The 22,878-nt window shown below is 44.0% G+C and overlaps 1 protein-coding gene across 1 annotated transcript; it reads left to right on the forward strand.

Annotated features, from left to right (window-relative positions):
- The first annotated feature begins 11,641 nt into the window (after positions 1–11,641).
- LOC127342882 (MDIS1-interacting receptor like kinase 2-like) lies at positions 11,642–13,332 on the forward strand. The gene is made up of 2 exons (XM_071826304.1): positions 11,642–12,769; positions 12,898–13,332. The coding sequence occupies exons 1-2, from the start codon at positions 12,070–12,072 to the stop codon at positions 13,269–13,271; spliced, it is 1,074 nt and encodes a 357-aa protein (XP_071682405.1). The 5' UTR covers positions 11,642–12,069; the 3' UTR covers positions 13,272–13,332.
- Positions 13,333–22,878: the final 9,546 nt, after the last annotated feature.

Here is a 22,878-nt window from a genome sequence, read left to right on the forward strand (position 1 = left end):
GTGTTTTGTTGTGCCAAGTAAAGTCGTTGATAGTAAAGTTCATACTAGATTTGGATTACTGCGCAGAAACAGATTTCTTTGCTGTCACGAATCTGGGCTGTTTTCTCTGTAGGTAACTCAGAAAATTATGCCAATTTACGTGAGTGATCCTCAGATATGTACGCAACTTTCATTCAATTTGAGCATTTTCATTTGAGCAAGTCTGGTGCCTCGATAAAATTCGTCAATACGAACTGTTCTGTTTTGACAGATTCTGCCTTTTATTTCGCATTGCCTCTTTTGCTATGTTGGATGAATTTCTTTGATCCATTAATGTCCAGTAGCTTTATGCAATGTCCAGAAGTGTTAAGAATGATTGTGTCACCTCTGAACATGTTAATTTTTATTGTCCACTAACCCTCTAATGAGTTGTTCTAAGTTTGGTGTGGAGGAAGTTTTCAAGGATCAAGAGAGGGAGATGATACAACATGATCAAGGAGAGTGAAAGCTCTAAGCTTGGGGATGCCCCGGTGGTTCACCCCTGCATATATCAAGAAGACTCAAGCGTCTAAGCTTGGGGATGCCCAAGGCATCCCCTTCTTCATCGACAATATTATCAGGTTCCTCCCCTGAAACTATATTTTTATTCCATCACAGCTTATGTGCTTTTCTTGGAGCGTCGGTTTGTTTTTGTTTTTTGTTTTGTTTGAATAAAATGGATCCTAGCATTCACTTTGTGGGAGAGAGACACGCTCTGCTGTAGCATATGGACAAGTATGTCCTTAGGCTCTACTCATAGTATTCATGGCGAAATTTCTTCTTCGTTAAATTGTTATATGGTTGGAATTGGAAAATGCTACATGTAGTAATTGCTATAATGTCTTGGATAATGTGATACTTGGCAATTATTGTGCTCATGTTTAAGCTCTTGCATCATATAATTTGCACCTATTAATGAAGAAATACATAGAGCATGCTAAAATTTGGTTTGCATAATTGGTCTCTCTAAAGTCTAGATAATATCTAGTATTGAGTTTTGAACAACAAGGAAGACGGTGTAGAGTCTTATAATGTTTACAATATGTCTTCTATGTGAGTTTTGCTGCTCCGGTTCATCCTTGTGTTTGTTTCAAATAACCTTGCTAGCCTAAACCTTGTATCGAGAGGGATTACTTCTCATGCATCCAAAATACTTGAGCCAACCACTATGCCATTTGTGTCCACCATACCTACCTACTACATGGTATTTCTCCGCCATTCCAAAGTAAATTGCTTGAGTGCTACCTTTAAAATTCCATCATTCACCTTTACAATATATAGCTCATGGGACAAATAGCTTAAAAACTATTGTGGTATTGAATATGTACTTATGCACTTTATCTCTTATTAAGTTGCTTGTTGTGCGATAACCATGTTTCTGGGGACGCCATCAACTATGTTGAATATCATGTGAGTTGCTATGCATGTCCGTCTTGTCTGAAGTAAGAGAGATCTACCACCTTATGGTTAAGCATGCATATTGTTAGAGAAGAACATTGGGCCGCTAACTAAAGACATGATCCATGGTGGAAGTTTCAGTTTTGGACAATATCCTCAATCTCAAATGAGAAAATTAATTGTTGCCACATGCTTATGCATTAAAGAGGAGTCCATTATCTGTTGTCTATGCTGTCCCGGTATGGATGTCTAAGTTGAGAATAATCAATAGCGAGAAATCCAATGCGAGCTTTCTCCTTAGACCTTTGTACAGGCGGCATAGAGGTACCCCTTTGTGACACTTGGTTAAAACATGTGCATTGCGATGATCCGGTAGTCCAAGCTAATTAGGACAAGGTGCGGGCACTATTAGTATACTATGCATGAGGCTTGCAACTTGTAAGATATAATTTACATGATACATATGCTTTATTACTACCGTTGACAAAATTGTTTCATGTTTTCAAAATCAAAGCTCTAGCACAAATATAGCAATCGATGCTTTTCCTCTATGGAGGACCATTCTTTTACTTTCATTGTTGAGTCAGTTCACCTATTTCTCTCCACCTCAAGAAGCAAACACTTGTGTGAACTATGCATTGATTCCTACATACTTGCATATTGCACTTATTATATTACTCTATGTTGACAATATCCATGAGATATACATGTTACAAGTTGAAAGCAACCGCTGAAACTTAATCTTCCTTTGTGTTGCTTCAATGCTTTTACTATGAATTATTGCTTTATGAGTTAACTCTTATGCAAGACTTATTGATGCTTGTCTTGAAGTACTATTCATGAAAAGTCTTTGCTATATGATTCACTTGTTTACTCATGTCATATACATTGTTTTGATCGCTGCATTCACTACATATGCTTTACAAATAGTATGATCAAGGTTATGATGGCATGTCACTCCAGAAATTATCTTTGTTATCGTTTTACCTGCTCGGGACGAGCAGAACTAAGCTTGGGGATGCTGATACGTCTCCGACGTATCGATAATTTCTTGTGTTCCATGCCACATTATTGATGTTATCTACATGTTTTATGCACACTTTATGTCATATTCGTGCATTTTCTGGAACTAACCTATTAACAAGATGCCGAAGTGCCGATTGCGGTTTACGCTGTTTTTGGTTTCAGAAATCCTAGTAACGAAATATTCTCGGAATTGGACGAAATCAACGCCCAGGGTCCTATTTTGCCACGAAGCTTCCAGAAGACCGAAGAGGAGACGAAGTGGGGCCACGAGGCGGCCAAACCCTAGGGCGGCGCGGCCTGGCCCCTGGCCGCGCCGACCTATGGTGTGGGCCCCTCGTGTGGCCCCCTGACCTGCCCTTCCGCCTACTTAAAGCCTCCGTCGCGAAACCCCCAGTACCGAGAGCCACGATACGGAAAACCTTCCAGAGACGCCGCCGCCGCCAATTCCATCTCGGGGGATTCAGGAGATCGCCTCCGGCACCCTGCCGGAGAGGGGAATCATCTCCCGGAGGACTCTACGCCGCCATGGTCGCCTCCGGAGTGATGTGTGAGTAGTCTACCCCTGGACTAAGGGTCCATAGTAGTAGCTAGATGGTTGTCTTCTCCCCATTGTGCTTAATTGTCGGGTCTTGTGAGCTGCCGAACATGATCAAGATCATCTATCTGTAATTCTATATGTTGCATTTGTTGGGATCCGATGAATAGAGAATACTTGTTATGTTGATTATCAAAGTTATGTCTATGTGTTGTTTATGATCTTGCATGCTCTCCGTTACTAGTAGATGCTCTGGCCAAGTAGATGCTTGTAACTCCAAGAGGGAGTATTTATGCTCGATAGTGGGTTCATGTCTCCGTGAATCTGGGGAAGTGACAGAAATCTCTAAGATTATGGATGTGCTGTTGCCACTAGGGATAAAACATTGGTGCTATGTTCGAGGATGTAGTTATTGATTACATTACGCGCAATACTTAATGCAATTTTCTGTTGTTAGCAACTTAATACTGGAGAGGGTTCGGATGATAACCTGAAGGTGGACTTTTTAGGCATAGATGCATGCTGGATAGCGGTCTATGTACTTTGTCGTAATGCCCAATTAAATCTCACAGTACTCATCATAATATGTATGTGCATGGTCATGCCCTCTCTATTTGTCAATTGCCCAACTGTAATTTGTTCACCCAACATGCTGTTTATCTTATGGGAGAGACACCTCTAGTGAACTGTGGACCCCGGTCCAATTCTCTATACTGAAATACAATCTCTTGCAATCTTGTTCTCTTGTTTTACGCAAACAATCATCATCCACACTATACATCTAATCCTTTGTTACAGCAAGCCGGTGAGATTGACAACCTCACTGTTTCGTTGGGGCAAAGTACTTTGGTTGTGTTGTGCAGGTTCCACGTTGGCGCCGGAATCCCTGGTGTTGCGCCGCACTACATCTCGCCGCCATCAACCTTCAACGTGCTTCTTGGCTCCTACTGGTTCGATAAACCTTGGTTTCATACTGAGGGAAAACTTGCCGCTGTACGCATCACACCTTTCTCTTGGGGTTCCCAACGGACGTGTGCTGTACACGCCATCACTAGTCACTAGGCTTAGAAATTAAGGTGAACCGTGAATTGGGTTAGGCGAGCGAGGCGGAACAGAAGCAGTAGCGCCACGCTTCCGTTCGCAGCTTCACGTCGACGCTGCCCATATGCACGACCGCACGGGCACGGGGCACCTACCAGCAAATGATTCGAGTTGTACTCGTCAGGAGGAGTAATTTCTTTTCTTTATGAAATCCCCACTCAAATTCCTAGTTAGCATTTTTTCAATTTGATAGCATGGATCGGATTGTTCACTAAAATTGTTTTCAGTTGTACAAATAGCAGCAGCCATGCGTTCGATTGTACTACTTTTTTTCTTCTTAATTTATCATCATTTTATTAGATACTAGCATCTGCTTGTAATTGGGGTTTGAGAAGCTTAGTACTAGGCTTCCTCTACAATTTATTTTTATTAATACTTTCTCGATGGTTTTTAGTCTGGCCCGCCCATAAATTTATTTGGGTTTTGTGTCCATGTTTGCTTGATTCCTGACGTGATACACATTTTTTTGGGGTTTTGCGTCACCTATATGGTTACAAAATTCCAGTGCTTGGGTGAGTACACTGGAGTGGATTTGATGTCTTTGACTTGCGATGTTTGACAAAATTTTGCCCTTTTATAGGTGTATTAATTATAGTTTTTAATTACATGCTTTTTTTGGACCACTCAAGTAGATGAGCTCTATGAACCGTTGGTTGAGGGTTGATGATTAATCTGACACAAGCAGGGTTTTGGAAACTATAAAGGGGGTAAGAACCAAACTCTGGCTGGCTAGGAGACTAGTCATTGTTGTGACAAATACATGCCAGTTTGGTTGTTTGGAGTTGCGTTTTGTTTGGAATATAAAGTTTTGGAACATATCTTTTAAGCACCCGTCTACATGTTTAAGTGGCAGAATGGATAAAAAATGGAAACACCACTGGCCACGAGACAAAAATACCTCTCCTGCTTGGTTCACCATTCCTCTTAAGTTGGAGCTGCAAGTTTTTTGCAATCCTGGCCATTTTGAAGAAAGCCTGGATTGAGATATATGGTTGTGTACTTGCGTTGGCTAGCTCTTGCATGGATGCTTGTATAGTTGGATCTACTGGTCCAAGTTCTAAGAATACCATGGGTAAATAAATTCATAGAGGGCATATAAATGAGAAACTTTTCCTACATTTGTAAAACTTGCGACTCTACATTTTCACATTTACACAGCTCTATATGACCCAACTTATTTGTTGATATTGATGTAATAGTTTTTTTAAAAATTGAATCCTAGTGAATTTTGCTTTCCACATGCAATCGTTGTTATTAGGTTGATAAATTTTGCTTATGGTTGAGTAAGCAAAAAAAACTTAGGTTAATGTTTCTATATCTGTTGGATTGCTAATCTTCCATACCTTGATCTAGATATTCAAGGGCATAACTATCATTTCCTTGGGACATCTGAAATGAATATAGATTCTTAATTTGAATCTTCTCATTCATCTCATGATGGTTTCAATATTGGCGAAGGTTTTGTGCATCAAATATATTCCATTGATTTCGTTCTTGGGGTTGTCTAAAATATGATATCATACATTCGAATTTGGGCAAGGTTTGTCTTCCATCATTTTCGTTCCAAAATTTTGCTATTGTTTCTTTGCATGACTTAGTGTACTGTCATTTTACTTCAGGTTGGCACATTCCGAGTCTTCTACTAGAATTCACCCTTACTTGCATTGCGTAAGCATCAATCCTTTTTGTTTACTCTTTGGGTGTTTATGCTTCACTATTAGCTTTGCATTCTGACATTTTTGTTCATCACTTCTCCTCTTTAGACCGCCCTAGAATGCATGATTAGATATTGCACAACCTCTGGATAATTGCCATCTATTGCAGTTGCTTACTTGAACTATTTAATATCCAGATAGTTAGATGTGTTTGCGGATGAACTATTTACAGTTCATCAGCTCTCTAATATTTGACCAATTTTACATTTTTGGTACATCGTTGAGGTGCTTGCTGATGGATGATCAATGCTTGATAGTTGCATTTTTTTGGCATTACTGGTCGTGCAGCACATGATGGTTTAGGTGTTGGCTTGAGCTTCTTGATAATGGATAACAAGTTTGTCGATCTTTCCCTGACATGAATAAAAAAACGTTAGCCTTATTGTTGTCATTTTTTCATTTTTTCTACTCCATTTTCAGTGCTTTTGATTCAACCGGATTATGACAACACGATCTGAATTAATTCTCGATGTGAGTATCGTTTGTATCAATTCCCTCTATTGCTGCACTACTACTAGGTGCTAGTGTTAGTTACACATTCAATAATAGAATCCGAAGGTGCTAGCTTGAAGTTAATAGTTTGATAATCATGTTCTGTTTTGTGAAATATTTGCACAAAATGCTAAATCTTGAAATCGTATATTCCAACCTGAATGCTGGTTAATTAAGTATGCCTAGTACTAGTGATTTATAAGTGGCATGAATGAAAGAAAGAGTAGCTAGTTGTGTTTTTTATCCTTTTGAGGAAATAAACAAAGCCTCTTAATTAAAGGCACATAGTGTTTGATATGATGTAAGAAAAAAACGTGGTAGATTCTCAATAAGATGGAATACTAATGAGCACCTTGTTGTAACTGTCACCTATTCATCGAACAGAAATCCTTTGCTTTGTGCCTGTAGTACACATCGGTTGATGCATGTACCTATAGCCTAGCACTTGAAGTTTGCGTCTGCTCATACTTACTTATGTGGAGCTGAATCTCTCTCTCTCACTTGGCCTATTGTCATTTATGCAGGTGATGGATATGGGACATGACTATCGAACCTTCTTGTTTGGCTGTTTTTGTGACAAAGCATGGTTATTTAAGTTGCATTTTTCATTATATTGAACCTGTTATATGAAAGAAAACTATTTTGTTTGGAGGTATGATATAGTTGAGACAAAGCACACCATTTTTGTCTCATTGCAAAAGACCACTAGAGTTAATTCCTTTTGAATGTTTGTATGGGCCGGCAAGCTAAAGAAAATACAATTTGCATGAGTATTTTTTTTTTTGATTACAGACGTGAAATTCTCCTGGAATGCTTTAATCTCCATTCGAATAGGATAGGATGGACCATCCTGCAGACCACTAACTACAAACAGCCTGAGGGTACGAGTTGTCACTTCAACCATGATTATTCATGTGTAGTCTCATTGCAATGCATGTATTCTGTGAGTTATAAAATTTAGAAAGTTATGTATCACCTTAAGCTAATGCATTGTGATGTTGGTCTGGTATTTAGTTCCATTTGGTAATTCTTAGCACAGTATTGAACTAGGAGTGTGAATAAAACTTATTTTACACCATTTCATTTCCAAAATCTTACCTTGTTATTGCTGAACTCATATGTTTTTTGCCATATAATTTGACACAAAATTTAATGTAGATGAGCTCTCAACTTCTTGGAGAGTAGTACAACATGTCCCATCATTTGAGGATTCCTCTGAGCTTTCTAATCAAAATGGTGGAGAGCAGGTGAAGACAGGGAAGAAAAAGAACAAGAGAAACAAAGGTAATGCTATCTTTTTTTTTCTTCTGAAACATAGGTACCATATTATAGTGGATCCTTGGTTCTCATTGTCCTTTTCCATTTCCAAAGGATATTTATGGTCCATAGTATCTCCTTGCAGTGTTTGCTCATTGGATGTTGCTATATGAGACAGTTTCTTACCTACACTATAATTATATGTCACCAGAATACATCTGCCGCCTGCCTCCCATATGGAGCATTTTCGTTCACTATATTCATGGTTTCCTATAGCATTAGCATATCCATGTTTTTTCTCTAGCCGTCTGTACCAAAGGCCTGATGGATGAATTATTTGATGTGATGTAAATCATCTAGGTCATGTCGAAAATTCAATGACCATCATCATGGATGGGAGAGCGCGCAGCCAATAATTAGACCATACTCCTAGTGGATCCTTGGTTCTGGTTGTCCTTTTCCAGAGGAAAGTTTTGGGCAAGACACTAGATACTTGGACAATCCAAAATATGATCAACAATACTCATTTCTAAACAGGGATTTCCAAAACTAAAGCTGTTATGAAGTCGATGCACTGTCACCTTTGTTCACAGGAACATGGTATGTATGGTACATAGTATCTCGTCACAATGTTTGATCATTGGATGTTACCATATGAGACAGTTTCTGACCTACACCATAATTACATATTACAAAAATAAATATGTCGCATGCCTCCCATTATAGCATTATCATATCCATGTTTTTTCTTTAACCGTCTGTACCTGCACTGCATAAAGGCTTTCTTATATATCTGATGATGAATTATTTTTTGTGATGTGAAATCTCCCATAAAAGAGCAGAGGTCATGCGAAAAATTCGATGACACAGTCATCACGGATGGGAGACCACGCTGCAACACGAAGATAACTGGATCTGGTGGTGGCTGTCAAGTAGGGAGGGATGCGTAGCGAGCTGCATATGTTTTTTTTGTCCTTTCTTTCTTGAGCTGATGTTGATCTGTGTTGTAGAGAGCGATATTGTGTTTTGATGTTGATGCACCGGCTGAGCATGGTAGCTAGAGATGTCAACAAACATTTAGCTTGCATTTCTCTTTGTAAACCTTTGAGTGATTGAATTATTTATTGAAATGATGGTAAAAAATAAAATTGATGATTGAAATCTCTAATATTAGCTGTGTGATGTAAATGCCCAAAAATTGGCATTTAATTTGTTAAACTACCTGGTTTCATATAACGTAGGTAGTTTTCTTAACTATTCTTGCACTTCTTGTTTTCTTAGCTAGATTTGTACTTGGACCGTTAGGTTTTTATATGTGATTCAATGCTTTAGAAATGCCCACACTCCCATTTGGAAAACAACTGTCTGCTGTCGATGAAACGTTGATGTGGAAGTCGTCTTATAAAGCTAGATAAACCCACAATTTGGTTCATAGGTTTATCACAAGAGGTGACGTACCATAAAATTGACACCTATTATCATTGATACAATACAACGAAACTGATTATGTCAAAAGAGAAAATAAAATAAAAGAGAGAACCAGAGTGCTCCTCATAATTTGGAAGAAGTGCAACGACAAGATCAGTGGCACAAACCTGAGAGGAAGGTATTGTATTACAATATACTGCAATTGGCATGTCCTATTTATGTATATAGGATCAACCGTACCCAGCTATGGGGTTGCTGGAGAGATTCGAGGCGACAATTGGGTTAGCAGAAAGAATAGGAGTTGAAGAGTGGGTCCTATTGTCAATTAATTGGGTTAGTTGACTACCGTATTAAACATGACATGCCATGTGGTAGCAGGACCCAATCTTTGGCGTCCATTCTCTCTACCATATACAAGGAAACAAACCGAGAGGAGGTACCCACAGGAGAACGTTAAACACGCTGTGAGCGAAAACTTTAGCGGGAAAGCTGAAAACCGGCGCCAATTTTCGAGATTTGAATGAAAATTCAGCGTTGCCTCATCGAGTCTATAAATAGTAGATGGGTTGGAGCCAACGCGTGCGTCGTGTGTGACGACTTAGACTTAGACTCTTGCTCGGAGAGGAGAGGAGAGGAGGCACTCTACCCTGATCTCGGTACGGTGGTTCACTCCATCCTCGCATCGAGCGCCATGGAGCAGCCGAGGTTTCCGCTATCGAGAACAACATGCAGCCTAGCTAGGTAATATATCGTGGCCTTGAATCCATGATTGTTCTTGTTTTCTGTTTTGGATCTGAATCCATCCAGCGTTTTGATTTGTTTCTCTTAAACAATTAATACCGGTCCAGATCAAGAGGTAGTTACGGAGATGTTAAAATGTTTGGAGCCAATTCAAGCCAGGTCTGGTAGATCTGCGGCGGGCAGGGGCGAGAGGTCGTGTGAATCCATCAAGCATCCATCGTGTTCGTGTGCACGCACGCGCCAGAGAAAATGAAGGCATCGGGTACGTACGTGCAAATCCATCGTCTTTTTTTTTGAAACAAGGCAAAAGATTTGCCATTTTCCATTGATTAAGGAGAAGTTTAGAAAGGTCTTACAAACCAACTCGGCATAAGCCAAGCCCGAGAACCAAAGCCTACTCTCGTGGCATTAAAATACACAAGGCCTTAGCCCCGGCGTGGCACCACATTGCCATCTCGTCCTTAATTTTCGCGATCAACATGAAAGATGTTGTTGCACTATTTTGAAAGACACGAGCGTTCCTCTCTTTCCAAATCTCCCAAGAAACCAACATAGCTAAGGAGGCCATCGCTTTCCTTGATTGACCTCTTTGTAGGATACTTTTTGTCCACCATTCCTTCACCGTCCTCCTATTGTGCCACGCCCTTGGGTCCACGTCATGAAGGCCAAGCCACTCCTTCAACTCAATCCATATTCTAGTGGTGAACCGGCATTTGTAGAGAAGATGATCGGCGGACTCTTGAACTTGGTTACATAACTTGCAAAGCACGCAACTTGGCCAACCCCTCTTTTGTAGTCTATCCGCCGTCCACACCCGGTTTTGGATAATCAACCAAGCAAAAAGTTTACATTTTGGAGGCGCCCATGGCCTCCACACCATGTCGGGCATGGTGGAAATGATGTGCCCCTCAAATTGCATCTTGTAGGCCGATTTGGCCGAATAGCATCCGTCATTTGACAACTTCCAAGAGATGACATCGTTGTTGTTATCCACCAAATGGACGTTTTGGAGCATCTCCCAAAGTTGGGTAAATTGTGCAATATGCTCGAAGGAAAGCCCCCCTTGAATATCGATTTGTGTGACCCAAAACTCATTTGCCATAGCCTTCTTGACCGAAGAGTTTCTCTTTTTGGACCGCTCAAAGATGAGAGGGGCAATATCCTTCGGCCTTGTCCCATTTAACCAAGGAGCCTCCCAAAATAAAGCCTTTTCTCCATTTCCTATTGTAACTTTTGTAGCCGCCGCAAATAACTCTCGATCATTGTTATTGCATGGTGATCCTAGGCCGACCCAAGGTTTTGGGTCATCGCTCCACTCGTTCCAAAGCCAACGCAAGCGCAAAGCCGCCGCAAACTTCCCAAGGTTGAGGATTCCGAGCCCCCCAAAGATTTTAGGCTTGCAAACCGCCTCCCAATTGACTTTACATTTTTCTTTCGTTTGTTCCCGGCGTTAAGCCAGAAAAGCTACGTACGTGTTTTAGTAGTTCACCAGAAAAGCAAGAAATGATATATTCGGTGGGTCGTTTGTTTGAGATGCACTGGCGTCAAACTTCCTTGGCATCGATTCGCTAGATTTCTCCTTAGGATTTATGCGGGTTTTAGTTTGGTCGGGCCAGAGCAAAAGATCGCGAGTTGCCGAGCATTAAGCTCTATCGTGAGAAACAGAGAGAAACCCGTCTCTAGGTGGAGGGCGATCGCCAGCTTGCATGTTGGTCCCGGCCGCCAGCGTGGCTCCTATCAACTGGCGCTGCTCCCGTTTGCCGGAGCAGTTCATGTCGCCGACGTGGTGCTGTCCACCGACATAGTTTTTGGGCCGCTGGTGCTGCTCCCGTCTATCGGTGCTGTTCTCGGCCTCTCGTGCTCTTCGACACCGACATGCTACCTGTCGAGCACGCGGTAAATGCGCGATAACGTTATGGATATACTACCACCAGGGTTAGGATCTCTTGTTCTTCTCTCACGTCTGCACCTAAGTGGCAATCAACTTTCAGGAGGCATTCCACCTGAGATAGGACACTGTCACTCTTTATTGTCCATAGTCATATCAGACAACTTACTGACAGGGGAAATACCACAAGAACTTGGGCATCTTACCAGCCTATATGAACTGGACTTGAGTAGAAATAGTCTAAGTGGTGCTATCCCAGTGAATCTTTCTATGCTATACAATCTGCTCAACCTGAATTTATCATATAACACTCTGACTGGCAGAGTTCGGTATACATCTATCCCTGCATCAGTGACCATTCTTTCACTTGACCATAATATGGCTTTATGCGGCGAGTCACAATATAACTTGACTCCATGTGAATCACCAAAGCTTGGCACCAAACAAGAAAGCATTAAACGCCCAAATTGATGTTACTTCTTGCTGTTACTCCCTTTTCCTTCGGTTGCCTCATAATGGCAAGCATCGTGGTTGTTTGCCGGAGAAGAAAGTCAATAAAAAGTAGCAGCAAAAGCAAGTCTGGAGATATACTTTCCATATGGAATTTCGATGGGAAGATCGCATTCGAAGACATAATCAGTGCAACAGAAAATTTCGATGAGAAATACTGCATTGGCGTTGGGGGATATGGAGCTGTCTTCAAGATTGAGCTTGACAGTGGGGTTATCTTTGCTGTCAAACTCCTCCACTTAATGGAAGAATATAGTGACGAGGGAACATTTCACGCCGAGATTGAAGTGCTGACGAAAATTAGGCACCGATGCATAGTCAAACTGTATGGCTTCTGTTGCCATTCCCACTGCAAATTTCTTGTGTATGATCTTATTGAGAGGGGAAGTTTATTGTCCATTCTGCACGAGCAAGAGCTAGCAAAGGAGCTGGATTGGCCCAGGAGAGTCGCAGTCGTGAGGGACGTAGCTCAAGCTCTCTCTTACTTGCACCATGATTGTGATGATCCGATTGTGCATCGTGACATAAAAAGCAGCAATATTCTTCTGGACCTCGATTACAAAGCTTGTGTCTCGGACTTTGGCATGGCGAGGAAGCTCAAGAACGGTTACTCAAGCTGGAGCACTATCTTTGCCGGTACATGTGGCTACATAGCCCCAGGTACGTATGCGGGCTTAATCCATTCTGAAACTTTAACTAATACTGTATGAAAAAGTGATTCATAATATAGACATAATAATGGGTTCTGTTCTGACTATATAGCTAACTACTTTTGTTTCCTATCACAGAATTATCATCCACTATGGTGTTAACTGAGAAGTGCGACGTGTACAGCTTCGGCGTGGTTGCGCTGGAAGTTGTTATGGGAAAGCACCCAGGTGATCTACTCCTCCCGTTCTTTTGCCGAACAGAGCAGCCAACAAAGCTCAAGGACGTCCTGGATCAACGCATTGCAGCACCGTTGAGCATCGATGAGGAGAAGGCTGTCATTTTGGTTGCTCTGGTTGCTTTTGCTTGCCTGCAAGTCAACCCAAAAGCCCGGCCGACAATGCAGCAGGTATATCAAGCGCTCTCAAATAGAAGCCACATAGCGCTCAGGCCCCTTCATGAAATCAGGCTGCAAGATTTGCATGATTACTGTGGCAGCATAAAGAGTATCTGAAGCTGTATATATGATCTCCTGGGTTGGCAGTTATATATTTGGCCTCAAAGTTTCTATCTCATTTCCATATTTGTGAGTATACAGACTAATGAGCAATAAGGAAAACATCTCTGCATGTCGATTCAATGTATTTTTCACTATTGGATACAAAAATATAACGTCCCCTTTATGGCTATATCTTCATTCAGCTGAAGCAGGTGTAAGTGGGATACTGGGATCACATATTTTCCAGCTGGTCATGTTTTGAATTGATAAAACTGAGCTCATTAATCTATTTTTAGCAGAGGAATCTTATGAAAAACAAAGTTGATGGCTTTTAAGTTGTGCGGAGCCCATGTAACGTGTGCATTGCCAATTTAGAAATGAACCAACGATCCACCAGTCTTCCATCAGAGACATGTACTCAGCTTGTATTCTCTTTATTTTATTTTAACACGAATCAGCATGTACAGATTTATATGTAGATATTGTGAGATGTACGCGGAGAAAGGCGTGGCAAATTGGCAGTGGCGCCCGGTCGACGGGGCAGAGTGAGGCGATTATTCAACCATAGGTACACTACGGAAAAACCGTGCGGTGCGTCGTTGCCGTACGGCTTGTGCATGGCAAAGAAGTCTTTGCCGTCTGATGGCACGAAACTGTACGTCAAGAATGGCGGAATGGTAAAGAAGAAAACGCATGGCAAAGACCTTTGGACGGCAAAGACCCCTCAAGACGCACGGTAAAGAAAAACCTGTTTGGCACACGGCAAAGAAGCGACCAAAGCCTTTACCATCCAACGTTGGCGAGGCGCACGGCAAAGAAGCATTTGCCATCGATGGCATTGCCGTGCGACCTTTGTCGTGTGGCACCGAACGGAAAAACCTTTGCCGTGCATATAGGGCCTTTTGCCGTGCAAATAGTTGCACGGCAAAATCTTATTTTCCTGTAGAGTTACATGCCCAAGTTTTAGTTTGTCCGTGCGCCCATCTGTGCGCCCCACCTACAATAGATTCTTGACTTCCAATTGTATTTTAAGCTTTGGGAATTTACATGCCCAAAAAATCAAATACACCGATCCTAGTACTCGGCCATCCATAAATACACAGATCACTATGCTGGAGAGCAGTAATCTCCCCTAGTTGCCATTTCAAGCTCCCCTCTCTCGGATTTTCCTCGCCAAAGAGTAAATCACGCAGCTGAGTGTTATGGACAGTATCTATGATTTTTCACCGGTGTCCATACATACCACAGAATATTTATACTAGATGATTCGAAAAGTTGTTTTAAGACATCCACAAATGTTACATTTTGCAGAATTTAAACATCGTTATTTCTTGCAATGAACGTTGTGGTGGAGAAGGGAGAGGGGCCACCGGGTTTAGAAGGAAAGATGAGAAAAGTTAGCAGGCGTTCGACATAGAAAAGGATCTAGGGCGTCGGGTGTAAATAGAAATTTTGGATGATTGGGAAAAGTACTCTAATTTTGCTAATGTATTGCTATTTCCTTTCGAGAAACTTGATACGCCGCTCAGTTAAGAAAGGAAGGAAAAGATTACTAACAAGGTATTAACTTGTCAATGCCTACGGATTGTAGACTAGGGTTTAGTTGGAAGTAGAGGGCAAGTAGATCTCGAAGGTTTCAGCCGAAAAGTACTCGACGATTATGAAACTAGGGTTTGTAAACAATGATTCGATGATCTCTGCGTCTCTCAACTCCCCCTTATATAGGAGGCGGAGCCGAGGGATTCGCGCCGTACAAGTTACAGAGTCCGGGAAGGTTTCTAACTCATCCCGCAAGATTACAAATAACACTTCCTATTACAACTCTAGCTTTACTTAACAATATCTTGGGCTCCCGAATCTTCTTATTATTCGGGTAATGGGCCTTCAGTAAACCCCGGGTACTATCTTCGGTAGGCCCATTTGGGATGCCTATGTCAGTAGCCCCCGAGATTTTGCTTGAATCGTAGAGTTAAGGAAAATCTCCACTGTTTATTTTTATTCGACAGCTTTAACTTTTCTATATTTCTTCTCATAAACTTCTATATTTGTACAGGGATAATGGTAGTTGGGGCTAGTTCATCTGACGGATCAGGTACTAGTTAACTGCTCTAGTGGCAATCCGCAAAAACCTACTTCAAGATCACGTCCCTGGACATGATCTCGGGATACTGGTGTAAACTTCGACAGGTGCCGCTTAAGGTCTTACCATTCTGTCGAGTCCCAGTAAAATTTATCGGGTACCTAACGCGTCCGTTAGGATTTTTCTTCGTATCTGTTGATACGGATAAAAGTAGCAGAGCGCAGTCTTCGGCGATGCCACGCCCAGCAGAACGGATCTGGGGTCTTACCTTCGCAAATTTGCGGCATTCAGAAATTGATCGCAACTTTGGCGTTCTGAGAATATATTGTCGAGTGCTTATTCGGCTGTTGGAATGGCACATTTTATCGAGTCAAAGATGACTTATATTGCTCTCCCGATGGGAGTATATGCAGAGTTATTTATAACTCGAAATATACTCTTTTGCTCTGCTATCTTTCTTTTTTCTCTTTCTTTTTTCGCTTCTTTTTTCATGATTTCATCGGGCACGCGAGCAGTGTTCCCGATGGGAGTAGCCCCCGAGGCTACAGCCAAGGACTTGTACTTGGTTGTAGGCTCCACGCCTTATGCCGCTATATTTTCTTTTTATCTCCCGAAGTTTTATAATTTCTCGGGTGCGCGAACAGCGCTCCCGATGGGAGTAGCTCCCGAGGCTATGAACAAATATTTGTATTTGGTCATAGGCTCACGCCATTTCTATTTTGTCTTTCTGGATCTTTTTTCTTTTTTCCAAAGTAGCCCCCGAACATTTGATCAAAAACTTGTATTTGATCAAAAGCTCAGCATTATTTTTCCATGTCGCCTTTTATGAAACTGTGGAGTCGAATTTTTTCTTCTGCCAAAGGTGACGTTATTGCTGACGATAGCCACGATTGCGAGTCAAAAATCGCGAAAAGCCTTCTCCCACTGCCTTGCGGGCCCAATTGATCCACTATCTTGACACGTCGTGCAAGTGGGGGACACACGTCCTCCGCTTTTTCTGGCGCACGTACCATAACTTCTCCAATGTTGAATTACTTTTTTACCCTCGTGTCCACGTGGCTATCATCTGCCACACATTTTTCTTATCCAACGTTCCACCGCTTCACCGCACCTCTATATAAGATCTTCTTCTTCCTCCTCGAGCACTTCCGCTCGCGCCGTTCTCCTGCTCTCATCTGCAAATTTCCTCCTGCGACCCACAGCCACCTAAGCTCCTCGTCTCCAAGCTGCAAACCCTGCGCCATTGTTGATGCCACCGCGTCGATTGACAAGGCACAGCACGCCGGAGTCCTCCATGGCCGCCGTGGATCTGGGGACGGCGGAGTGGGAAAGATCGAAGATTTCGAGCCCTAGTGTCCCATCCTTCTCGCTGTGGTTCTGGAGTGATCCCATTGAGCTTCATCTCAGCCTCTTGTGCATCCCACTTAGGCATGGCTACTTCGTAGCCCCCTCGGCCCGTATGATGGTGATATTTCTTTTCGCTTGCATTCTTCTTGTTTTTCGTTGACAGGTTCACAGCCTCCTCTGATTCTTTGTACCTCACAAATTCTTCCCAGTTATGCTCCTGCTTCGCTAGGTAGTTTTCGAATACTGGAGGCTTCTTCGAGGCCTTATAAGCTTTCCATAACCGGTTCTTATACGCTCGAAAAAGTTCCCCCATATTCTTAAGAGCCCATTTCTTCACTAGCGCCCTCTGCTTGGCATTCTCAGAGTCCGATCCCAAATTTGGCAAACTGAAATGTGACATGAGGTCATCAAAAACTGAAATGCTTGGCATTCTTGTACCTATCGGCAACCTGATCTTCGGACACATTCTTGGTCTTGTTCCATTCTCTAATAGTGATCGGGAGATGATCTCTAACCAGAACTCCGCACTGATTCTTAAATGTCACTCTGACACTGGCGGGTGCCACCGGTTGGCCTTTCGGTGATATAGCTTCAATGTTGAAGTGGTCTTTTTTGCCCAATTTCTTTGACGGGCCTCGTTTCTCCAACTTATCTTCGGAGGCCTAAGAGAATAAAAATCAGTTAATTTATATACATATGTACATATAGAATTCCATTAATGCCTCAACTGATCGTATACCTCGTCATGACCGGAGTCGTCGGCTTCTCCATCACCGGAGTCCTCGGCTTCTCCATCACCGAAGTCCTCGGCTTCTCCATCTCCGGAGCCGCGGTCTTCTCCATCACCGGAGCCGCGGTCTTCTCTAGCTCCGGAGACGTCGGCTTCAGGACCTTCACGGATTATGTCCTTGAACAAGTCTTCCTGTTCCAAGTCTCGACGGATTTCGAATGGATCCATTGTTTCTGCAAAAAAATTAAATCGATAAGTACATGGTCTAACCCTAACCAAACCCTAACCCTAATGGCGACGCGTGTTTGCGAGAGGGAGAGGGTGTCGGCGACGCGTGTTTGCGAGAGGGAGAGGGTGTTGGCGACACGTGTTTGCGAGAGAGAGAGAGGGTGTCGGCGACGCGTGTTTGCGAGAGAGAGAGGGTGTCGGCGACGCGTGTTTGTGAGAGAGAGGGTGTCGGTGGACTCGTGTTTGCGAGAGAGAGGGTGTCGGCGACGCTAGTTTGCGAGAGAGAGGGTGTCGGTGGAGGAGTCGTCCATATACCAAATACATAAATCCATATACTAATTATAAACTAACTATACAAAATACATATACTAACTAAGTACATACATATACTAAATTACAAACTAAATCCATATATATAAATACATATACTAAAGCACAAACTAAATCCATAAAGCAAATACATATACTAAAAAACCGTAAATACATATACTAAACATTTTTCTAAACTAAACATTTTTCAACCTAAAACTAATCAATTAACTAACTAAACCTAAACTAACTAACTAAACCTAAACTAACTAACTAATTCATACTAATTAACTTAATACATATATACATACTAACTAAACCTAAACTAACTAACAATAAACCTAAACTAACTAACTAAACCGGCCTAAACTAACTAAGTAATTACATACTAATTACATACTAACTAATTAACTCAATTAAGTATAAAAAAATGAAAAAAAAAGGCAACGGCGCCCGAGCAGGCGCGGCGGCGCTACCACTTGCAGACGACGGTGCAGACGGCGGCGCGCGCTGGAGTAGGAAGAGGCGCCGGCGGCAGCGGCGGCCCGAGCGGAGCGGCGCAGCGGCGGCCCGAGGACGCGCGGCGGCGGCCCGCGGCACAGAGAGGAGCGCGCAGGCGGCGGCCCGAGGCGGAGCTTCCGCGCGCGGCAGAGGGCGGCGGCGTCGGCGGCGGCGGCGAATTTGGGTAGCCTGGCGGCGCTTCGTCTAGGGTTTGGCCTCCGGTAGTGTCGCGGGTGGCGGCTCCGCCCGCGACACCCGGTACTTATACCTACCCCCTTTTGTCGCGGGTGGTGGCACGACCCGCGACAAAGACCCCTTTGTCGCGGGTCGTGCCACCACCCGCGACAAAAGGGGGGTCTTTTGTCGCGGGTCGAGCCACCACCCGCGACAAAAGGCCTTTGGGCTGATCCATGGCACAGCCCATCCAACGGCTCTGGCCGTTTGAATCCAACGGCCTAGAGCCATTGGATGGGCTGTGCCGCGGATCAGCTCTTCACCCCTTTTCTTTTTTCTATTTTCAATTAATAAAACTATTATTTCAATAACTTTTGAATGGTAACTCAAATACAAATGTTTTATATATGAATATTGATCAGAAAAAGCTAATGAACATGAATATGACATCCATATACCTATTTGCATCTCGCATCATATGAAACATTGATAGTCGGGTATGTTTCACCCCTGTGCACCGCCGCCGTGCCACACGTGTCGCGTCCCCGTGCCACGTGTCGCGTCCTGTCGATGCCGTCGTGCGACATGTGGCCACCGCTTCCACGTGCCTCACCCGCCGACGCCGGTGTGCGACGTGTGTAGCCGTGGCTTACACGTGCCATGCCCCGCGTGCGCTATATATAGCGACGAGTGCGGGCGCAACCACACGTCGCCACCGCCTCCTCCGCTCATTCATCTCCGGGATGCCTCCACGTCGTCGAGGGGCGTCCGGTTTCCGTGGCGTTCGAGTGCGTCCGAGCGGTAGGTTCTACGCCAAGATACGCGCCGGTGGCTTCCGCCTCACCCTCGGCACGTACAACACGCCGGAGCTGGCGACGCACGCTTACGACGCGGCGGCGTGGCATTTTCGGCGGCCACGGCAGAGTTCCTCGCGCCACCGCCGTGCCTCGTCGACGACGATGACCGTCGCCGGCACCGCCAGGTGTAGCGCAGGATCGCCATCGCCGAGCACGACGAGCAGTTGATGTGGCAGTGGAGGGCGCAGTTCCCAACAACATCGACAACACCGACGCGTTCTTCGCTATCCTTAGGGAACAACGCAGGTCCAACAGGCGCCACCGTCTGGCCGTCGCCACCTTCGAGCTCGAGAACCCGAATACAACTTGGACCGAAAACGACCCTCGGTGGGATGACATTTGGACGGAGACAACCTCCGACGACGAGTAGAGACTAGACTAGTAATTTATCTATTTTATTATAATTTCAATAAAGTCGTTGTCGGTTCTATTAGTTTAAATTTAGTTTATAAAGTCATTGACGGTTGTTTTTGTTCAATAAAGTGGTTGACACGAAATTTATTACGATTGAACTGAAATTAAAGTACAGAGCTCAACTGAAAATTAAGATACATGGCCAGATTCGAATGTTGGAGCCATTCAATCATAGTCCTGCCTAGCCCTATAATAGTCGCCACTGTAGTCATCATAGTCGCCGACGTCATCGTCGCTAGCATCGGGGTCGCGGTTGTCGAACCTCGGCGGGTGAGCACGCGTGGGCTGGGATTGCGGGTAGCGCAGGCGGGGGCCACGATAGGCCATGACGCTCTGGAGAGTTCGGCCGCGCCACCACATCCGACGGCCGGCCTCGTTGAAGTTCGAAGGAGGCGGGCCGTCCTCCTCGTACCTGGCAACCGCCCTCTCACACCGATTGATGAAGAAGTTGTCCCAAGTCGGGCTGTAGTCGGGATGCCACTGGGGATTCCTCCGCTGCTCAGGCGTGAGCTCGAAATAGTAGTGGTTCATGATGGCCATCTCGCGTGGCACACCTAGAGGGATAGGAGGGACCGGTACGCCTCCGACGCTCAGCAACCAGCCGGTCGGGACGCGGTAGCCGGGCGGACAGGGGTAGTTCGAGGCACAAAGCGCCTCCGCCTCCCGGGGTGTTAGACATACGATGGAAGCCATGGGAGAGAGTGATGAGGTATGCAGATATGAGTCCAAGCCTACATATATATAGTGGAAAAATGGCGGGAATGCGGGAAGAAAATAGGCGGGAACGAAGTGGCGCGCGAAACTTTCATCCCGGGTGGAGGCTCCATCCGGGACAAAAGACTTGGGGAGACTTATCTAGAAGGGCCTTATCTGGGGAGCTGATGTGCGGGTAACCTTTTGTCACGGCTGGTGGGTGCAACCGGGACTAAAGCTGTCGGCAGGATAAAGATGTGTCCGTAATCTTTTGTCACTGTTGGTGGCTGCAACCGGGACTAAAGCTGTCGGTAGGATAAGGACGCGTGGGTGGACGTACTGCTCAATGAGATAAAGCATGTAGCGCACGACGCCCTGTCGAAGGAACAAGAAAAAGTAGAAGCGGTGTCGTGCCTATAAAAGGAGCATCGATACGCCTTGCCAAGCAGATCAACTAGCCAAGCACAGTTTCATTCACATGGATGAAGGAAAGGGTTGGGAAATCTCCCGTGGCGCAGCTTCTCGAAGATGTCGTTGGTGCACACGCCCTACGGCATCTTCGGAAGCTGCTCCTCGGAAAAATTTCCCTGCAAGCCCATGAAAGACTCCGTCTCCTCTAACAGTGTTGGGGAAAGGGTTCTTATTATTACATAAATGTAGAGATTGTCTTGGGAATACATTCTTACATCGCCATCTACTGTTGTGATCTTCTACGCCGTAGCCATGGAGAATCTTCAGCATTTAGCAAGATGCTTGGGTCAATTTTCACCGTGAAGGGCGGAATTTCTTTAAACTTATTATAATCTTCTGACATGTCTGTCTTGTCATCCACTCCCACTATGTTTCTTTTCGCAGAAAGAACTACGTGGCGCTTTGGCTCCTCCGTTGATGTATTCTTTTGTTGATTTCTTTTTCTCGATTTGCTAGACATGTCCTTCACGTAGAAAACTTGAGCCACCTCGTTGGCTAGGACAAATGGCTCGTCAGTGCACGCAAGATTGTTGGGATCCACTGTTGTCATACCGTACTTATCGTCTATATGTACACCGCTGAGCTTCACCCATTTGCACCGAAACAAAGGGACCTTAAAAGTGGGTCCATAGTCAAGTTCCCATATCTCCTCTATGTATCCATAATATGTGGTGGTTTGCCCATTCTCGTCTTTTGCATCGAAGCGGACACCACTATTTTGGTTGGTGCTCTTTTTATCTTGGTCGATCGTGTAAAATGTATTCCCATTTATCTCGTACCCTTGGAATGTACATATGTTTGAAGATGGTAACCTGGCCAACAAGTACAGCTGCTCTACAACAGTGGTGTCCGCTTCGATGGAAAAGATGAGATGTCTTTGCAACCAACTGCCGAAGGTATTCATGTGTTCACGTGTAATCCATGAATGGGGCTTGCCCGGGTTTATTTCTCGTAAAACATTCTTATGTTTCTCGATGTACGGAGCCACCAAGCTGGAATTGTATAGAACTGTGTAGTGTGCTTGATTGAAAGAAATCTTGTCCCTGCACACCGTTGCTTTCCTTCCTAGTGTGTCTTGTCCAGTCAGCCTCCCCCCATACCGAGATTCAGGAACACCAATCGTCTTAAGGTCAGGAATAAAGTCAACACAAAACTCAATGACCTCCTCAGTTCCGTAGCCCTTTGAGATACTTCCTTCCGGCCTAGCTCGGTTATGAACATATTTCTTTAAAACTCCCATGAACCTCTCGAAGGGGAACATATTGTGTAGAAATACAGGACCGAGAATTCTAATCTCTTCAACTAGGTGAACGAGGAGGTGCATCATAATATTGAAGAAGGATGGTGGGAACAACAACTCGAAGCTGACAAGACATTCAACCACATCTTCCTGTAATCCTGACAAAGTTTCTGGATCCATTACCTTCTGAGAAATTGCGTTGAGGAATGCACATATCTTCACAATGGCTAGTCGAACATTTTCTGGTAGAAGTCCCCTCAATGCAATCGGAAGCAATTGTGTCATAAGCACGTGGTAGTCATGGGACTTTAGGTTCTGGAATTTTTTCTCCTTCATATTTACTATTCCCTTTATATTCGACGAGAAACCAGACGGAACCTTGATACTGAATAGGGCTTCAAAAAAGATCTCCTTCTCTTGTTTGGTAAGAGCGTAGCTGACAGGCCCTTCAAACTTCCCTGGATGATTGCCGTTTCGTCCTTTATGTTGTTTCTGGTCCTCCCGTGCTTCTGGTGTATCTTTTGTCTTCCCATACACGCCCAGGAAACCTAGAATATTCACACAAAGATTCTTGGTCA

Source organism: Lolium perenne, chromosome 1 (assembly GCF_019359855.2).
Source record: "Lolium perenne isolate Kyuss_39 chromosome 1, Kyuss_2.0, whole genome shotgun sequence".
Lineage (NCBI taxonomy): Eukaryota > Viridiplantae > Streptophyta > Magnoliopsida > Poales > Poaceae > Lolium > Lolium perenne.

Bases quoted from the DNA above. Each gene is read 5' to 3' on its own strand.
- LOC127342882 (XM_071826304.1), top strand. From the start codon at position 12,070: ATGTTACTTCTTGCTGTTACTCCCTTTTCCTTCGGTTGCCTCATAATG. The intron at 12,770-12,897 runs GTACGTATGCGG...TTCCTATCACAG, and splicing joins ATGTGGCTACATAGCCCCAG to AATTATCATCCACTATGGTG.